At 44.9% G+C, this 16,832-nt stretch overlaps 2 protein-coding genes across 5 annotated transcripts in view; one reads left to right on the top strand and one right to left on the bottom strand.

The window, feature by feature from the left end:
• The window catches only part of LOC144146409 (ribosome biogenesis protein BMS1 homolog), a 46,786-nt gene extending 35,927 nt beyond the window's left edge, over window positions 1-10,859 (bottom strand). Inside the window, exons 1-5 of one of the 2 annotated variants that reach the window (XM_077678366.1) lie at window positions 10,689-10,859; window positions 10,421-10,595; window positions 8,789-8,979; window positions 3,728-3,807; window positions 1,727-1,915 (exon numbers count right to left, since the gene is read on the bottom strand). In XM_077678366.1, coding sequence (XP_077534492.1) covers window positions 1,727-1,915; window positions 3,728-3,807; window positions 8,789-8,979; window positions 10,421-10,587 — 627 coding nt within the window. In that variant the 5' untranslated portion in view covers window positions 10,588-10,595; window positions 10,689-10,859. The remainder of the gene's footprint in view (window positions 1-1,726; window positions 1,916-3,727; window positions 3,808-8,788; window positions 8,980-10,420; window positions 10,596-10,688) is intronic. The other variant, XM_077678372.1, reaches the window with a different exon arrangement.
• A 195-nt stretch (window positions 10,860-11,054) lies between these two features.
• Window positions 11,055-16,832, top strand: part of Dora (zinc finger SWIM domain-containing dorado) — a 115,862-nt gene continuing 110,084 nt past the window's right edge. For all 3 annotated transcript variants that reach the window (XM_077678351.1, XM_077678358.1, XM_077678344.1), the window contains exon 1: window positions 11,055-11,742. In XM_077678351.1, coding sequence (XP_077534477.1) covers window positions 11,559-11,742 — 184 coding nt within the window. In that variant the 5' untranslated portion in view covers window positions 11,055-11,558. The remainder of the gene's footprint in view (window positions 11,743-16,832) is intronic.

Genomic DNA, 16,832 nt, shown 5'->3' with positions numbered 1-16,832 from the left:
TTAACGACAGCAGCCAGTGTCGCCCCCACCAAGCTATGTACTAAAATGCACTAAGGAGTCGCACTAAGATGAAGTTGCCTATAACATAATCACACAGTGAACAGTACTTCGTTTTCCCTGCCTGTAGCACTGATTAAAAAAAAAAAAAAAAAGCGAAGTACTTGCTTAAAGGAGCCATGAAGACAAAACACAAGTTGGGTTTATTAGGAAGGCTGCTTAGTCCCGATAACAATGATACCAATATCATCGCAATCTTCGAACAAATAACGGAGATATGAAAGAAAACGTGTGAAGCAGTCGCGACCCCCTAGTCAATTTCCCGCAACTTTTCTATGACGTCACGGAACCTTGTTTGTGCGATTGGCGGCCGCCTAACTGACCTGTCGCGACGACACATGACTGGACGTCTGTAATGGGGCCTCTAGTTTCATTTGACCGCATCACTTGAATGGTAACCTGCAGTTAACGCACTGAAAATTATGTTTTATTGTTGGCCCGTGTGACGTCATTCTTGCTCATAACACGTCACTGTGGCGCAAAATTTGAAAGTTTTTAAATACTTCTTGCTTTTTTTTCGTTAAAAAACATCTTTTGTGGCTGTAATGGGGCTGAGTGAGATACTGAATCCTAGTTCTTTCAAATTAAATGAAGTTGTACTTTCTCTTCATGGCTCCTTTAAGAGTCGTACTAATGAGGCTGATGTTTGCTGTTTAAATCACTGAAGTCTGCATGTCCACACCATTTTTTCATATCACTGGGGGCAAAGTTGACTTTCAACAAATTTTGCTACAGCAGTTTTCAAAACGCCCCCTAAAATTTGTCCTAGAGTACAGACTGCCACAAGAGACCGCCACAGAGTCGAACAGCAAGACCTCACAGAGAGAAAACTCGCAGTGGGTCAAAAAACTCCTACAACCCAACTAACTTTGGAACCAAAGTGGACAGGTTGCAAAAGCGTGCAAAATTAAGGGTCAGCTCCCAGTGGATTAAAGGCCAACTGCACTCAAATTTCACCTCGGCCAAATTTGTTTTTAATGCGTAGTAAGTACCCCCAAATAAGCTGAGACACAAGTGGTAGCCCCGTGAAACGCCTCGTTAATCAGTCAGAGGCGTTTAAAAAGGCTCCGCCGCAGACCACTCTGCACCTGCCGGCGGATCGCGTAAACAGCCATGACGCGCCTGTGACGTTCCAGCCGACGGTGGCTTTTTCCTCTGGCCAGCCACGCAGCGGGAGAACCGGTCGAGCTCTGCTGCCCCGTGCGCGCGTAGAGCTTGCGCGCAGACATTCTCCCGGACTGGTGACCGTCCGGCCGCTCGCTGGACGGCTGCAACGTCACTGCAATGGCCGCGCTCTCCTCGGTTTCGGTTTCAAAATCGCCGATTTTTGCTGGCCGCTTGCGGCGTCCACGTGCGTATTTCAGCTGTTGTACTTTGCATGTTGCTTTCTTTTTAAGCAGACTATACGGAAATAGGGTTTTCAAGAAGTCGAAATTTTGAGTGCAGTTGGCCTTTAAGAATACCACATCTGCACCATGCTGCTTTCTTTGCCCTTCACATAGGACAAAGGTCAGACCTGCTGCTTAAGCCAGCACTCCCCCTCACACACAGCCTGAACCAACACCCCATGTATCGAAAGAATAAACAAATAAAAATGAAAAGTTATGTGTTCTGGCCAGACCAAAAGTACACTTTTGATTCTCAGCCATTACACGTCAACAGCCCTTGCCTGGTATATCTCATTCCAGAAGCGATGCTTCATCTGCTTCTTTGTGTGACGCAGTGTCTTGGCATTCTTGATCATGTCCAGGTGGGAAAGCACCCCCATGATCCTGGGGAAACCGTGCACTTGACAGATGTTGAGGAATTCGAAGGTCTCCATTTCAAAGCCATAGCTGGCATCAACCATGAGCAGAACCTGAAACGAATTGTTTGCACATATGAATTGGATGTGATCCTTATTAAAAGCCAAAGTTACTTGTTTTTTTTTTTTGTAATTCATGCCAGACTTGTGTCCACACACAAGAAAAAAAAAAAAAAAAAGAATAAAGAAGGGCAAGTCTCACTCATTCTGCAAAACATGCCTAACAACTTTAAATAATAAGACAAATTATCACTGCAATGTCAGAGCTCCCAAAAACGAGCAACAATTCACAAAACCCTTTGGAGAGCAAAAAATTGAGTGTAATGCTGGTTGATTGACAAGCCGTTAAATGAAGGACCAGAGTGGATAAACCAATATCATGGACCTCTGTGAGACAAGCAGAATCAATAGAGGTTTTTCTCTGCTAATTTGGTAACCTCACAATAACCAACCTCCTCCTCCTGCAGCAAACCTTTATTAAAAGTTTGTTTTCTCAATCTTGTCAAACCACTTAGCCCTGCTCACGTGCTTTGAAGGCGAAGGCCTCACAATAGTGATTCCCAGCTTTACTCCTACATCGTACTTGAGTCCCCTTTCACTTTCGTTTCTTTGTATTTTGATGCGAATTACTTCGACGACCCTCTCTTTTGCTACACCGTGGTTGCGTTTCCTCGCCATCATACGGCGCGAATTACGCCAGCAAGCGGACGGGCACACGAGACAGCTTCTTTAAAATAAGGGCTGTGCACCTGTTTTACTCATGTGCATCATGTTCATGTGTCACATGGCACACATTATTCTACAGCTTGTACATTTCCATTTCATATTTTTGTGAATTTGGCGAAGTGGGCATATTGCCCCTCAAAGCTCCCAATTCCTGGCCAATCCTCCAAGTGTGTATGTGCCACAAACAAAGAAGCAACAATGACAACAACTTTTGTTCTGCGCTGGCAATGTACAGCGATAGCAAAGTTGGCAGAGAACCATGCAGCCCCAGGTTCAAATCCCATCAAATCACACGTTTCTATTTATTTACTCTTTACTACAGCGGTCATTTTCTTGACTGGACAACTACAACAATGGCAGTATTTTGCAGAATGGGGCACTTGCGGCTTTCAACTTAATAACCACCTTATGAGCAACTAAACCACCCATGGGGTACGGCATCACCACAGGAGACACTACTCTAGGCAGTGTTGGGAATGACCTTCCCAGCGCTGCTCCCAGGTTGTGAATATCTGAGCATTTTCCCCCCAAATCCATGCCCGGCTTTTTCGTTGCTTCTACACACACCCAAAAATATTAAATAGTGCAAAAAATGCACAAAGAAATACAGAATTGCCTGGAGTTAGTATTATTATGAATGCAAATGAATTGACATTTCTGTATCACTATTCAGTTGCTAGCAAATCCTTACAAGCCGTGTGCAACATATGCCATATTAATTAAAATTAAGCAGAACAAAAAAATTCCCACATTAAATAAATAATTTCTGAAAGACACCAAGCTCGGACAGCGGGGCCAGCTGCAAGCTAACATGCTCAGTATAATTGCGCTTCAAATCCAGCCCTTCAACAGAAACTGCCTCAAAGGAAAAAGAAACAATATGACTGGAACACTTCAGAATGGTGGGCATGAAGCTAAGCGATCACAAAAAGAGACAAGTGAGGTGTCAGGCTCTCCTTGGGATCTTTTAACTTAGTGTCTCCACCTTTCCCAGGATGCCCAGCAAGCAATGCATGCTAGTCGACAACAACACGCCTGGAGCTCACACTCCTGTTTTTCAGCCCTGCTTTGGAAAACGAATTCACATTAATTTGTTGAGATAAACTTTTACTACCTCGTTCACACAACTGGCAAACTTACCAAGTCGGCCACTTTCGCAACATCAATCATGCAGTTCACATCGTTGTTGCATTCGATCAGGGTCAGCCTGCGCTTCTTCCCTGAAAAAGTTTCAAACAAACACAAAAAAGGCAGCATTCAGTGAGGAAACACGCCAAGGCAATAAAATATTCCACGATTTGACGGCAGCACAAATAATGCACTCATTGTAAGGAAAATACTGGACTTGTTTGGCTGTGCATTTGGTAATTTTCTTATTCTAGTAAGTGCTGTCTAAAGTGAGGGACCAGTTTATAATAGATATTGAGGTTTACACACAAACAAGTGGTTGCATCCAGCACACCCCCACAAGTTTACACATTTATTTTTATTCCTTGTGACCTAAATGATCCAGATCTGCAATGAACCAATTTGTGGCAGATTCAAATCTAACAGCAAGGCACAAATCTCAAGGGCCATTCTTTTTTTTTTTTTTTTACTGCTGAGTGCTGCAAATGTGGAAGCAAGTTACTCTTGATCTCGTCATGACAGATGGTGCAGCAAAGATAATCCTGCTGCTGTCTGCAGGCAGGACAGGCGCAAGAACTGTTCGACATCGACAACAAGTAAAACAACCATGCTTCGATGCATACTGAGCGCAATCTTTAATATCCCACTTTTGAAACATAAAACTCAAATGTTAAACCAAGTCCATAGTGAATGGGTAAAGGCACTGAAGGAGTTGGAGTTTAGGTTAGCCACAGCCATTCTTGGCTTCCAACATTTGATGCAGAAGGTGAGTGCAAAAAAGGTCATGTGAAAGACATCACTCTGAGTTGTAACCAAGCACTATTAAGTGCTTGAAAGACTAATGTTCAACAAACAGAACAGAAACAATTAAGGAAGACAAAAAAATTCCCCCGCATTTCCCCGAGGGGGAGAATGTGAAAGTGCGAATGCACGGTTGTCGGCCCGCTTGCGGCGCTTGCGCTCGGCCCCCGCAGCCCACCGCCTCGCCGCCTTCTCTTCCATCTCTTCCATCGGGTTTGTAGTATCACGTGTACACCACGCAGTTATCAAGCCGCTATAACGCCGCTGAGTCGCCAACGCACGCCGCTGACGACGTAGTTTGAATGCGTTAAAGATATAAGGCGCGTTACTGACACCGATATCAGCGTCGCGTCCGTGGCTTATTCGGTAGAGCGTCGGGCTGCGGCCCGCAAAGTCCTCGGATCGAAACCTGGCGCCGGATGCTGTTTCTTTTTTAAATATAGAGGAGCACTGCGGACGCCGCCGCCGCCGCCGGTGGATGGTTTGGGGTCGCTTATAAAGTGCATTCGCACTTAAAATAAATTCGATTTTTCGAAACTGGGATTTATTTTCTGAGAAAAGCTGGTTTCCTTCCAACCAAATTTTCTCGTCACCCAACCTGCTCACAGGAGAACATATTTTAGTCATATCATCAACCTGCAGCAACAACGGCAGCTACCATAAGTTGCGAAGGCAAAACAATGTTCTCTCCGCGAGTCGCATCTTTCGCCCGAACGTGCTTGATCGTGGTTAAAGCTTGTATTGAAATGAGTGCCTTCGAGTCTTCAGATAAATGCGCATATGTTAGGAACGGCACAAAAGCTTTGGTTGGGAAAAAAAAATTGAACATTCGGCAGAGGATCAGAATTTAAAACACCTTGTTATGCACGTCAAGTAATGGCACTGGGCTGTCTCCCCGGCATTGGTCTCCGCCATGACAAAAGTAGGCTTAGTCACCAACCTGCTGGTACTAAGCCTACTAAAGTTCGTGAGGCTGCAGAAACATGTGCCGCATCTTATGCAAGTAAAATGACAGAAAAGAAAACTGAAGGAGGTCTTGGCGGCAACACCGGTGAAAGAAAGACCGTGCCGCCAACAAAAGCACTGTCGGGTCAGCACGCCCCACAAAGCACACTTCACTGCAGATTGTGGCGTTGGGAGTACGAAAAGAAGAAATTGCACCGTTACTTGACCACGAGAGTGCGAAAGGGGAACATGGACACGCCTTGCGTCTTCTCTTCTCTTACGTCCGTATTCCTTTTTTGCACAAACGTGCTCAAATAATGGATTACCAACGTGCCCACAATGCTACCTTTAAAAAGCACCGTGCCAGGTCAGCGTGCCTTGCAGAGCACCGCCGGCAAATTACAATCGACAAATGATTACTAGTCAACTTTGTGGCATGTCTCCAAACAGACAAATCCACGGCGTTGACGAAGTTGCGCGCTTTCTGCTACAACAATGGGCGACGCAAAGCAGTGGCTTCCTATGAAAATTTCCAACACTCAAAATCAACCAAGCTTCCACCCCACAGGGACGACTAAACCACGAAATGTTCATACGTCGTCACGCAAGAAAATAACCGCACATAAATGTCCTCGCACATGAGCTGCTAACATTTAAAACTGCACGAAGGGAGCACTTGGTCATTAAGTGCGTTTACATGGATGCGACAGCAGCGCATCGCATTGGATTTGTCGCATTACCACACCGCATCACATCGCATGTAAGCAGGACAATTTGCTTGGAAGACGCGTCGCATCTGAAGCGCTAAACCAGGGGAGATTGAGAACGCAAATGCGACTTCCCGAACGCATGCGGCGGCAGTCGCATCGCATTTCTTGGCTCGGCTCAGGTGTTGGGAACTTTAGGCTTAGCATTGTGGCGGATATTTGATCGCCGCTGTCTGTAAAACTATGGATGACGATCCTTCACACAACTTTTCACCACATTACCGTCCCCCTTCTCGTATGTGGAACTTTATTTCCGCGAAAATTGCCGTTTGAGCGATCGGTGTCCAAGACATCTGCCGTAGCCTGTCTTGATCTTTCGCACAGGTAGCGCCATCTTTCGGCCACTGGCCGCACCGCGCGCTGTGGTGCCGGGTCTTGGACCTCCGCGGCCGTTCAGCATAGGCTAAGCACTGCGGCAGATATCTGATTGCCGCTTTTAAAATCAGCGCTGATAATCCCTATCTCAATTTTTCACCACACTAGCATCTACTTTCTCGCATCTGGAACTTCTTTTTCGCGAACAGGTTGATTTCGAAGAGTGGCGACACGCTGTGGCTACCGTGGTCTGCGCCGGTTCGAGCCGTTTAGTGGGCCGCGCAGGCAGGCGCGGCGTGGGCTGCGCAGGCAGGCGCGGCCGGTGTGTGCGCGGACCATTACCGAGGGCAAGTAAACGCTTCACAATTGCCTGATGTACCCATTTCTTGTGAACGACGCGCGGAATGTACACATTTAACTCAGCGGTCATCGTAGTTGATCGGGTGGACCGGGGAACGACCCGCAGGTTTCGGTTTAGCTGCAATACTAGACTCCAAAACAACCACAAGCAACTTGCCGGCTACCGGAAACTGGTAATGCCGGAAATGCAACCCCACAACTCCCAGACATGACACAGGGCGGCGCTAGTTTCCAATGCGCATGCATGTAAATGCAAACGCGTCGAATTCGCCCAATTCGATAAACCAATGCGATATGCGACTGTCACATTCATGTAAACGCACGTATTCACTGGCTTGGTATTTCTTCCTCCACAAGCAGCACAGTCAGCAGAACATTGGCATACAAAGGTGATTTTCCCAGTTAAAAATTCATTCAAGATATGCCAAAAAGAAGGGAGAAAACTAAGCACTCCTAGTAATTATACAAATTAAAACTGACAACCTGTATGCACAGCCGTCTATACGTGGGCACTTTCCACTCAGACGTTTCCTAAATAATGTGCATCTGCAGTAGCCTGGATCACAAACCCTCACTGTATGCAATCAAACGTCTCAATCTGCTGCCAGATTTGTATCAACAGACCTCGCATTCCTGATGCAAATGTGCGACTGACTGGACCCCAGCAGCAGCATTGGTAATTCTATACAGAGATTGAACTGTATGCTCAGTGTCTGGCACATTGCATGATGGTCAGCAACATGCATTGCCATGCAGCACCATGAGAGCATCATTTCAAGGGGGTTTCCAGAAAGTTTCCAGTATAACAATGAGTAGTGATGTATTTATAAATATGCACAGCACCTCCCTACAAGGCTTTTGCTCTTGCAGCGAGATTCTGAGTATGATCATGTTGTGATGGGCTCACATGACACCGACAATGACAGTGACACAATTAAAAAGAATTTGATTCAGCAGCCCAAGACGCCATACGTTGTCAATAGTTTGGGAAGAGACCATTATTGCAGCAGTTTCCCACTGAGCAAAAACGCGATAGGCATACACAGGGTGCAAAATTGCATAGCAACTGCTTTTGGAGTTTCATTCTGTGTATTGGAGGAAAGCCTCACTCATCCCAACTTCTCAGGCTCCGAAATTCAAATCTAGCCTACAGGTTATACATTATAAGGTAGAAAAATCCCGACTTGCCTTTTAGCATCTGCCTCGAGGCAGAGAGACATCCCGAGACTGTATCGTCAGTACACACACATTCTTTCGGCACGCACCTGCTAGTCTCGCCCTCACACTCTGCCATACACATTGTTCTGTGTTTTGTACCTCATATATGTCCCTATTATTTCTCTGTGTGTCCTGCTTTTGTGTCCTCTTCCTGTACTTTGTCAACGTCCTTACAATTTTCTGTTGCTCTGTAACATTTTTCGTTTGTTTGCTTATTTCTTCCATACCCGCAATTATTGTTGTCACATCTCTGCCCACCCAATGGCAGGCTAGCAGGTGCACTTGTGCAAGGGCAGCCACCTTTCTGTCTAGCCGTGCACCCCACTGGGTGGGCACACTCTTTGCGCAAATAAAACTACGACTATCGTAAGTTATTTTGTTAAAACTGACTCCTGAAACTGAAGAGCTCAGAAACGCCAAATGCTCCCCAACTCTTCAAAAAGAAGAGAACACTGCCTGCAAGCAAAAACTCTTGAAAGCAATCAGTGCCATTTTTTCCACCAAGGAGCAGCAGCCACCTGAGCTGTGCATTGGGGGGAGGGGGGACTGCTCTCATGGCAATATTCACTGGGACAAGATGGGATAGAGTCTGGGGTGCAGCCCTGGCTCACAAAGGTTTCAACAACAAACGACAGGAAAGAAGACCAACCAAAGTGGCCTCCCTTACCAGACACAATTGTGATTGGCCCCGTGATGGTGCTCACAAACTGCCTTGTAAAATTTTTGATGAGGCACTGGACAAGGGTTGTCTTCCCCACTTTCGGAGGGCCAACAATGGCCACAATGTATGGCGGAGGCTCCACAGGGGTGCGATCCACAAGGGGGACATGGTGACGTTTTTCCTGAAGATCCTTAGCCCTGCGAAAGAAATATGAAGTGGTCACTCTCTTCGCACATAACTAGCACTTGCACTAATCGATTGATTGTTTGCATGACTAATCAATAAGTGCTTTAAAAGCAAATGTTTCAACCTGCGATTTTTTACATTCTTACTGGGAGAAAGGTAAGCAAAACTGCTATAAAAACTTACTATAAGCAAAAGGATCCTTAAACTGTGATTAACAAACTTGCACGAACCAAATGAGTTGAGCTGGCCTGTGTTAAATATCTGGGTGCACGTGCTAGAAAATGATTTCGGTGTTCCAAGCACTAAAAGCATGCTCAGGGAGTGTAAATGTGAAAACCACAAGTTGGCAAAGCATGGTAAAAATGTGGGCAAATTTTTTTCCCCCAGGAAGATATCCACCACCAGAATGTAAATTCATAAAAGAGTCAGATTTTATAAACGCACCCCAGTTGGAATACGCAACAAGTGCTGGGCACCAGCAATAACTGGTTATATGCATCCCAGACACTGCAACGCCATACAAGGGAGCCCTCAGAGTGGCTGAAACAACTGAAGAAGTCGTAACAGTGCGAAATCCCATGTGACACCAGTTCTCGTACCCCAATGAAAACTGAAGTATTGCTGCAGCCTTCTATAATACAGACTCACTGACAAAGGCTTGAAAATTACCTGATCAAGCAACTGTAATCGCACACAAGAAAACGCGCAAATTACCGCTATACACACCTTTATACCTACTCTGCGACGTTCCAGCAAATGGATTCAATCCCGTAGCGCAAGGATTGAATTAGCTAGGGCTTGGATCAAACTGTTCAAAAAAAAACGTTAAATGCTTAAACCCCAAACGAGATGAAAAAAAAAAAAAGAATGCGTTTCCACACTAGTAAAAATAAAGCAGCACTAAAAGCGCAGGGTACTAGACATGTAGTACTGTCTCTGGCTTCGTATTCACCAATCGGAGATTTTTGCTCTGAAGAGACGCACGAACTCGCTACACGACAAGTAGTGTGTAATCGCCTCCCATCTTGTCAAGCAATAGTTGAGGGATTGATACGTGAGAGGTGGGAAGACGCGGACGCTGTTGTGGGTCGCGCGCTGACGCACAAGAGACGCGGACCCTGCGTCTCGGTAGTGCGACTGCGTAGGTGAATAAAAAAGGAAGGTTAGGAAGGGATGTTCCGATACTAACAGGCAAAACTGAAGGTTTTAGTATCGCAGGTGGACTTGAAGCTAACAGACGCGGATGCAGTTTCATTGCTTTCAGCCATGCATCAGAGCCTTGTTTTATTAATTTATCATAAACTAACTGTACCCGATCTGAAAAAAAGAAAAGAAAGGGGAACATCTACGCAATGTTAGATGAAGGACTTGTGCATTTCAACATGAACGAGTCAGCGCACAATGTGCGCACACTACGTTGCCTGCGTCCCGCATGTCATAGCCACAACTTGCCTTCGGAATTTTTTCTCCGCCTTCTGGACCGATTGAACAGCGAAGGCCTTGGGGTTTCGTTGCTTGGCTGTCAGATCTTGAACGTGTTCTTTCTTCTTCTCCTTTTTTTCGGCCTTCCGGCCGCTGTGACGGGCTCGGTGAGCTTTGATCTTGTTGTCTTCCTCCATGGCAGCTGCTGAAACCACGTGGAAAAAAAGACGAGCATGCGATTTTTAAATGAGAACCCATACATACCAACGATAAGTCGCTCGAAACAATTTTTACGTACCTTAGGCTACCAGGAGACGCGTACGTTAACGCGAGGTGCTAGCGCACCTCGGACGTAAACCACCGGCAATCGGGTAGCGCACGAACTGCCGAACCGACCGAACTAGGCACACAAACGAACCACAGGACAGGACGCTCGCTCGCATGAGCGAGGGTACGCGAGGGAGTGCGCATGCCGGCTCGGGAGAAGTTCCGCACAAGTTATAATTATTACATAAAAAATTATATAAACCCTAAAGTTATGTTTAAATAACTATTTTTAATATTTACTTACTTATTTGTTTTTTAAACTTGTTTGTTTTGGGGTTTATAACTTTGGCCAATCGCGACGAAACTAGGTGCTTTTATGCGCGGCACTTTCATATTTATTTGTTTTTGTTTGCATTAGCAAAAGCGCTATCGCTAACGCTTGGCGAGAAATTTTAACGTAAACATACGCTAGGTCTGTTACAGGCTCAACAAGGTCGTCTGAATGGTTGTGGCTCAAACGTATGACAGATTAGTTTCTTACGCTTAAATTTGTGCTGCACAGTTGACACTTGTGGGACCTAGTTTGCTGTATCCGAGCCGACCAAGCGTCGAGGGAGAGAGCGAAAAAGAGAGAGAAAAAAAATGGGCAGCTGAGCCCAGGACAGCTGACAACAAGGGATCCCAATAATATCGCTCATTTTGGGGGGGCACGCTGAAAAGGACCATTTCAAAGGTTTCGCTGCCGCCGTGTCAAGTCCTGTAGTGGTTGTTGACGAAATTTGGCTCCTACGCTCCGAGATGGGTCCCAGCGCGGCGTTGGTAAAGACTCTGGATGTTATAATTCGGGAGGTATAAATTTCTGTGGGCTGCTCCAATCGGCCCTCGGTGCTCAGGCGTGGTAATGTTTGACTGGGACGAAGGAGACCGTTTTTCCTTTGAGGACAGCGACCGCTTCGAGGAAGATTCCCTCTGCTCCTGGATCAGCGAACCCGAGAGCCTCTGTAACAACTGGAGAGGCTGGAAAAGGCCGACGGGCAACCCATCTCACGCTTCGGCGCTCCACGGCGGTCATTGTCGCTCAAAAGGTAAGCCTCGTTTTAGGCTTACACTCAATTTTAATTAATTTTCCGCCGTTTGTCGCAATTGAAATATTGAATAATCGGACCGAAGGGTGCTGTACGTACCGTACAGTGCTCAGGTTAAGCTGGAAATGCCTGAAATTCGGGAGTCCAGCTCAGCCGCGGCGTCTGACTAGCGATACGATAGGAACTTTTTTTATATCTTAAGAGCTCTTTCTCTCCTAATCCCGAAATATTTCTACAGCCCTTGGGTGCTTTCTTTGTAACGCAAACTGAAATTAGGGCCCACTCATCGTTTAGTCGGGTGTTGTGTAGTCTGGAGTAAACCAGCAAATAGCTTCCTTCAATGGGCTATTTTTTTAATTGATGCCTTTTGTTCTAGGCTTCCAGGTAGCCGTAAAAGAGAGAAAGAAAAAAAAAAACATATGCATGTATATATTTTCGGTCAGTTCGGTGCTTTGTTGAGGTACCGTCCCCACCTTACTACTAGTGAACGCGTTCTGCGATCGCCGTCTTATCTGTGATGCTTGCTTTGCGTCGGAGTCCTCGAGTGTGTGAGCGGTTGTGAGCTGCGATGCCCCTGGATTTCCAGCCTGCGCAGTGTTTTTTTTCACAGCCACAAAATGTATGGTGTTGTAACTGAGTCGTATGCAGAAGGTGCCGAACGCCTCCCTTTCACGTCTTTTTATGGTTTAGGACTGCGGTGATCTTGCATCTTTTTTCGCGTGCGTGTGTGAGAACTGTTATTCCTTCGTTCACTTGCTGACCGAAAACGTCTGGAAAGTGGCGGAGAAAGCTAGCATTTCTTTGCCACCGTAAGGACGCATGACATTCCGTGCATATCTTCGACTTGGTCCACCAATGCCAGGTTAGCTAATGCGCCTCGTGTTTCTCAGATATTTATGGTGGGGGCACGCTTTCTTTACCCACTGGCGCGTAGGAAAGGCATTCCTCCTGTTTACATTGTGTTAGAGTATGTGGGGCTAGTCACTCCAGTTGAAAGGTGGTACCTTTCATAAGCGTAACGTTACTAGCTATGGGGACAGTGATTGATTGCAATGCAGTTGACACGTTTGCTCAGCTGTGCTGCTCTTGTGGTTAGCTTTTAAATGCTAAGGCACGGGAACGCTTTTGTGACACAATCGGCAATGGTAGTACATTGTTGTTGGTGAGGGTCTGTCTGCAAGTTTTTACTTGGAGGGTGTGCTGTGTGTGTTTTGATTGGAGCCCAGCCATTCATTGGTAAACCACATTGCACATGACATAGTTGCAGGTAAAATAATTTTTTTGCGTTATTGAAGGCAGTAAAAATAGATATGCACAATTTAGATCTGCTGTGGATTAAGCAAGCACAACAGTTTCTTGTGCCTTGGCAGTCTGAGTTTCCTCTGGATGTAAGTATGCTGTTCCACCATAAGGTTAATGAAGACCACATAAATGGGATGCCCTTAATTGGGGCACATTCATGTTTGCGCGTGCTCAGTTTGACTGTGCACTGTCAAAAACTCGAATTTATGCTGTGTTGATAAAGGGTGTCCAGAAAGTGCAGCGAGGGTGCGGGCATTTATTTCTTAACACATGGATGCTGTGCACATCAAAGAAGAGTGCATTGTGAAATAAAGCTTTCTCGCCACTAATAGCTGTGCTGTGCGTGCGCAAGAATGACATTGAAAGCTCAAGGCCTCGCATTTTAATTCCATGGTTACAGTTCCCGCATGCCTGGTAGTAACGTTTGCCTTAATGCTTTTAGTAAATTAGAATGTTTCTCACAACACTGCTTCATATCCCTGTACTCTCAGATGTAAAAGCCTCAGAACAAAAAAGCTGAGATGAGAGCTGCGCTTCACATTACAATACGGAGAGGTGCCACTGAGTTTTTCCCGTTTGATATTTTGCATCTGCTTTATATGAGCAAAGCTTGCGCGTTTTATTGCTGCCCATCAGCAAAACTTTGAACTTTGTTATCAAGGAGCTTTTGTGCAAAAAAAAAAAACGAAACCTGGCAATTTTTACTTACTTTTGTCAATTAGGTTATGCTGTGTAATGTTTTTTTATTTACACAGCAAATTTGTAAGCTGTTTCTAGTAATACATTTAATAAAACTTCAGATTAGCTAGCAACTTAATTTGTGTGTAAAGTTCTAAACTTCATTACTGTAACAGGTGTGTGTCTTGGTGGCATTTAACGGTGGATTGCATTCGACGGTGTCGTATGGCACGGACCTCACGTATAATGCCATTCAACGTTTTAGTGCCACTGCACAGCTGGAACATTATTTGGTGTGCACTTACCATGGTTTTGTTTGAGTAGGTAACTAGAAAATCGCTTCTGTTCTGGGCAGTATGTATTGTCTGCTGTCAAACACTTGTCGACATGTCTCTTCAAAAAACTCGTGTGCTATGGCATGTCGTTGACAGGGTACTAATTTATTTTGACAGCTGGAAGCGATCTCCTGACAAAATAAAGTGACGCAGCGGCATGATAACATCTGGAGTTAGATATGTGCGAGCAGGTACGTGTAAGGTTAACCTGAGCAGAATTGTACAGAACAATGCGTCTGGGAACAGATGTCCAATATATCGCGGCTCTCCAAAACGTTGCACATAGGCACAGTGAGTGTCAGGTTGGAGACGGAAAATTTCAAAGGGCTCTTGCAGTGTTTTTCTTTTTTTCATTCAAGCATTTTAAAACTTGCATTCATTTAAAAATGAATGCAGTGCAATACCTGGTAAGCTTCTGAGTATCCTGTATGAAATCTATCAATGAATGTAATGCAATTTTCTTGTAGCCCACCATTTGTTGAATGCACACTTTTTGGTTTTTCGTGGTTCTCGTGACATATCGTGTAAATCATGTATTCAGTCTGTGTGCGTAATCAGTCGAGCCTTTCACCTAAGTAGCTCTATTGAAGTGGCTGCGGGGTATAAAATGGGTTTCCCGTGCTATCGCCTGGTGCAGTACCACACAGAAGCTGTCGGCATGTGATGCAGGCACCTAAGCTTGGCAACAATCATTTGGGTCTTGTGAGAAAATATCGATAAGAAAAAAAAAAAAAAGAAGCCAGCTGTGGAAACGGATAGTTACTCTTATTTAGGGAGGCCTGCATTTTGATTCGATTACCCATAATGAATTTTTAGGTGTGATGGTAGACAGTGTAATTGCTTGATGTGTACCCTCTCACAAGGTTTATATGTCGTAAGACTTTACTGTGCATATTTTTAAATATGCCAAAAAATCTTGTCCATGTGCCCTGACCTAGCAAGCCCTCTCTCCGGTTCAGGCCAGTTTCATAAGCGACCAGTTTCAAAATGCACAGTGCCGATTTCGTAAGAGTCAGCATGATAAAGCATATCACCTGTCACAAGTGTAACACATTTCATCCCTTGCATTGCTCTTATCGAGTGTGAAAAAACAAATTTATGCAAAAACAGATTCTTCTCGTCTGAAAAGAGTGGTATAAAGAAGGGTTGTAAATAGCACTGCCTGGTCAATCTGGGCTTTGCTCTATCATCATTTAACAAGCAGTCGAGGTGCACAATTTTTATTGAGACCATCACGATTTTCATTAGAAATTCAAGCAATCACTCCCTCCCCCCCTTGAGTTTTGTCTCAATTATCTCTGATTCTGAAAGGTTGCTTGATCGGGATTTAGGGGTAGGCATGAACATGCATGAATTGTAGGTGAGAGAATGCTTCCAGCAAAAGTTTGTTGATTTATAAATTTATGGATGGTCACACAGTTCAAGGTACTGTAGAACCTTGTGCAATACAACCTTTAAAATTCTATTATAAATTTAATTGGAGCAGTTCTTTGAAATTAGCTATTGAAAAGCTCTGTTCTAGGAGCCATTTTTTTTTCTGACAAATCTAATGACTACCCCAAAGAAGCTTGCCTGCTGAAAGAAATAAAATTCATCAAAAGGAAAGCACAATACAAAAATATTTTTGGCATTCAAATGTGGGAAAAGGCAAGAATCAAATTAAAGAATTAACAAGTGCGGAGAAAGATGATGACCCCACAGTATGGGTTGCAATGGAAAAGGCACTCTAATAGCACAAGGCTTGAAAGCCAGCAGTAGGCTTGCAAATAAGAAAGGCAGTGTAAAATAAGAAAAAGAGGTGGGCAATAAATTGAGTCCTACATCATTGAAGTGCTTTGTACCGGTGGCTGGGTCCCAGGCACTTTTTTTTATCATGCATGTTGCCTTTGGAAGCAGTTTACTTTACTGTGAACAAAGAAGTTCACAACTGAGATTCTTACATAATCATATGATATATATATATATATATATATATAATGTAGTGAATCAGAAATGGAAAATGGTATTCTGGAGGTCGTGGGTTCGGATTCCACCCGGCGGGCATTTTTTCACCACTTTCTTTCTGACTAAAAAAAAAAAGTCATCTGTTTCTATGACCTCTACCGCATTATCCCCTTTGGTTTCCGAGGTTTTCTTGACTGCCAACCCTTATTCTGTCTTAATTCACGGAGCCCCTCATTTTCCATTTCTGATTCGCTGCATGCATAGCGAGGGCCTCTGTTCTGGCAGTCTTGGTGCCAAAGGTAGCTTAAGAGGGTTCAACGCTGGTCGACCACTCTTGACATGTCGTAGACACTCGAGTCATGGCCCGGGGTTAAAAAGAAGTTCCCCTTCACCCCGAGTAGTCCGAGTGGCGCTGGCTACCACCCCCAAGCACAGGAAACAAAAAATGCCTTAAAGGAGCCATGAAGACAGAATACAAGTTTGTTTTATTCGAAAGATTTTGTGTTTTATAGTGCCCGCAGCGCTTGCCCGGCAGCAAATGATGCCGTATTCCCTGAGAAATTGATCAATTTAGGTTAAAATTTTGATTCTCCCGCCAAATCGTAGGTTTTCGTAATGTCAGCAATGACGCCAGAAGCGCGCGTATTCAAGCGAACTTCCACTGCGTCGTTTGGGTTTGCGGCCTTGCTGTCCGTCAGCCCTCCCAGATGGCGCTGCTATAGTCATCCACGAACCGTTGTCCGGCCATTGCTTTGTTTTTGAGCGTATTTGCACCTGGCTTGTTTTTGTTACTGTAAAAAGTGATCGTCTCATGAAACCTGGGGTATCCTC

This window comes from Haemaphysalis longicornis, unplaced genomic scaffold, assembly GCF_048455015.1.
Source record: "Haemaphysalis longicornis isolate Haplotype H1 unplaced genomic scaffold, Haemaphysalis longicornis Haplotype H1 scaffold_1, whole genome shotgun sequence".
Lineage (NCBI taxonomy): Eukaryota > Metazoa > Arthropoda > Arachnida > Ixodida > Ixodidae > Haemaphysalis > Haemaphysalis longicornis.
The sequence above is the reverse complement of the archived record's forward strand: the minus strand, read 5'-3'. Positions and strand labels throughout refer to the sequence as shown.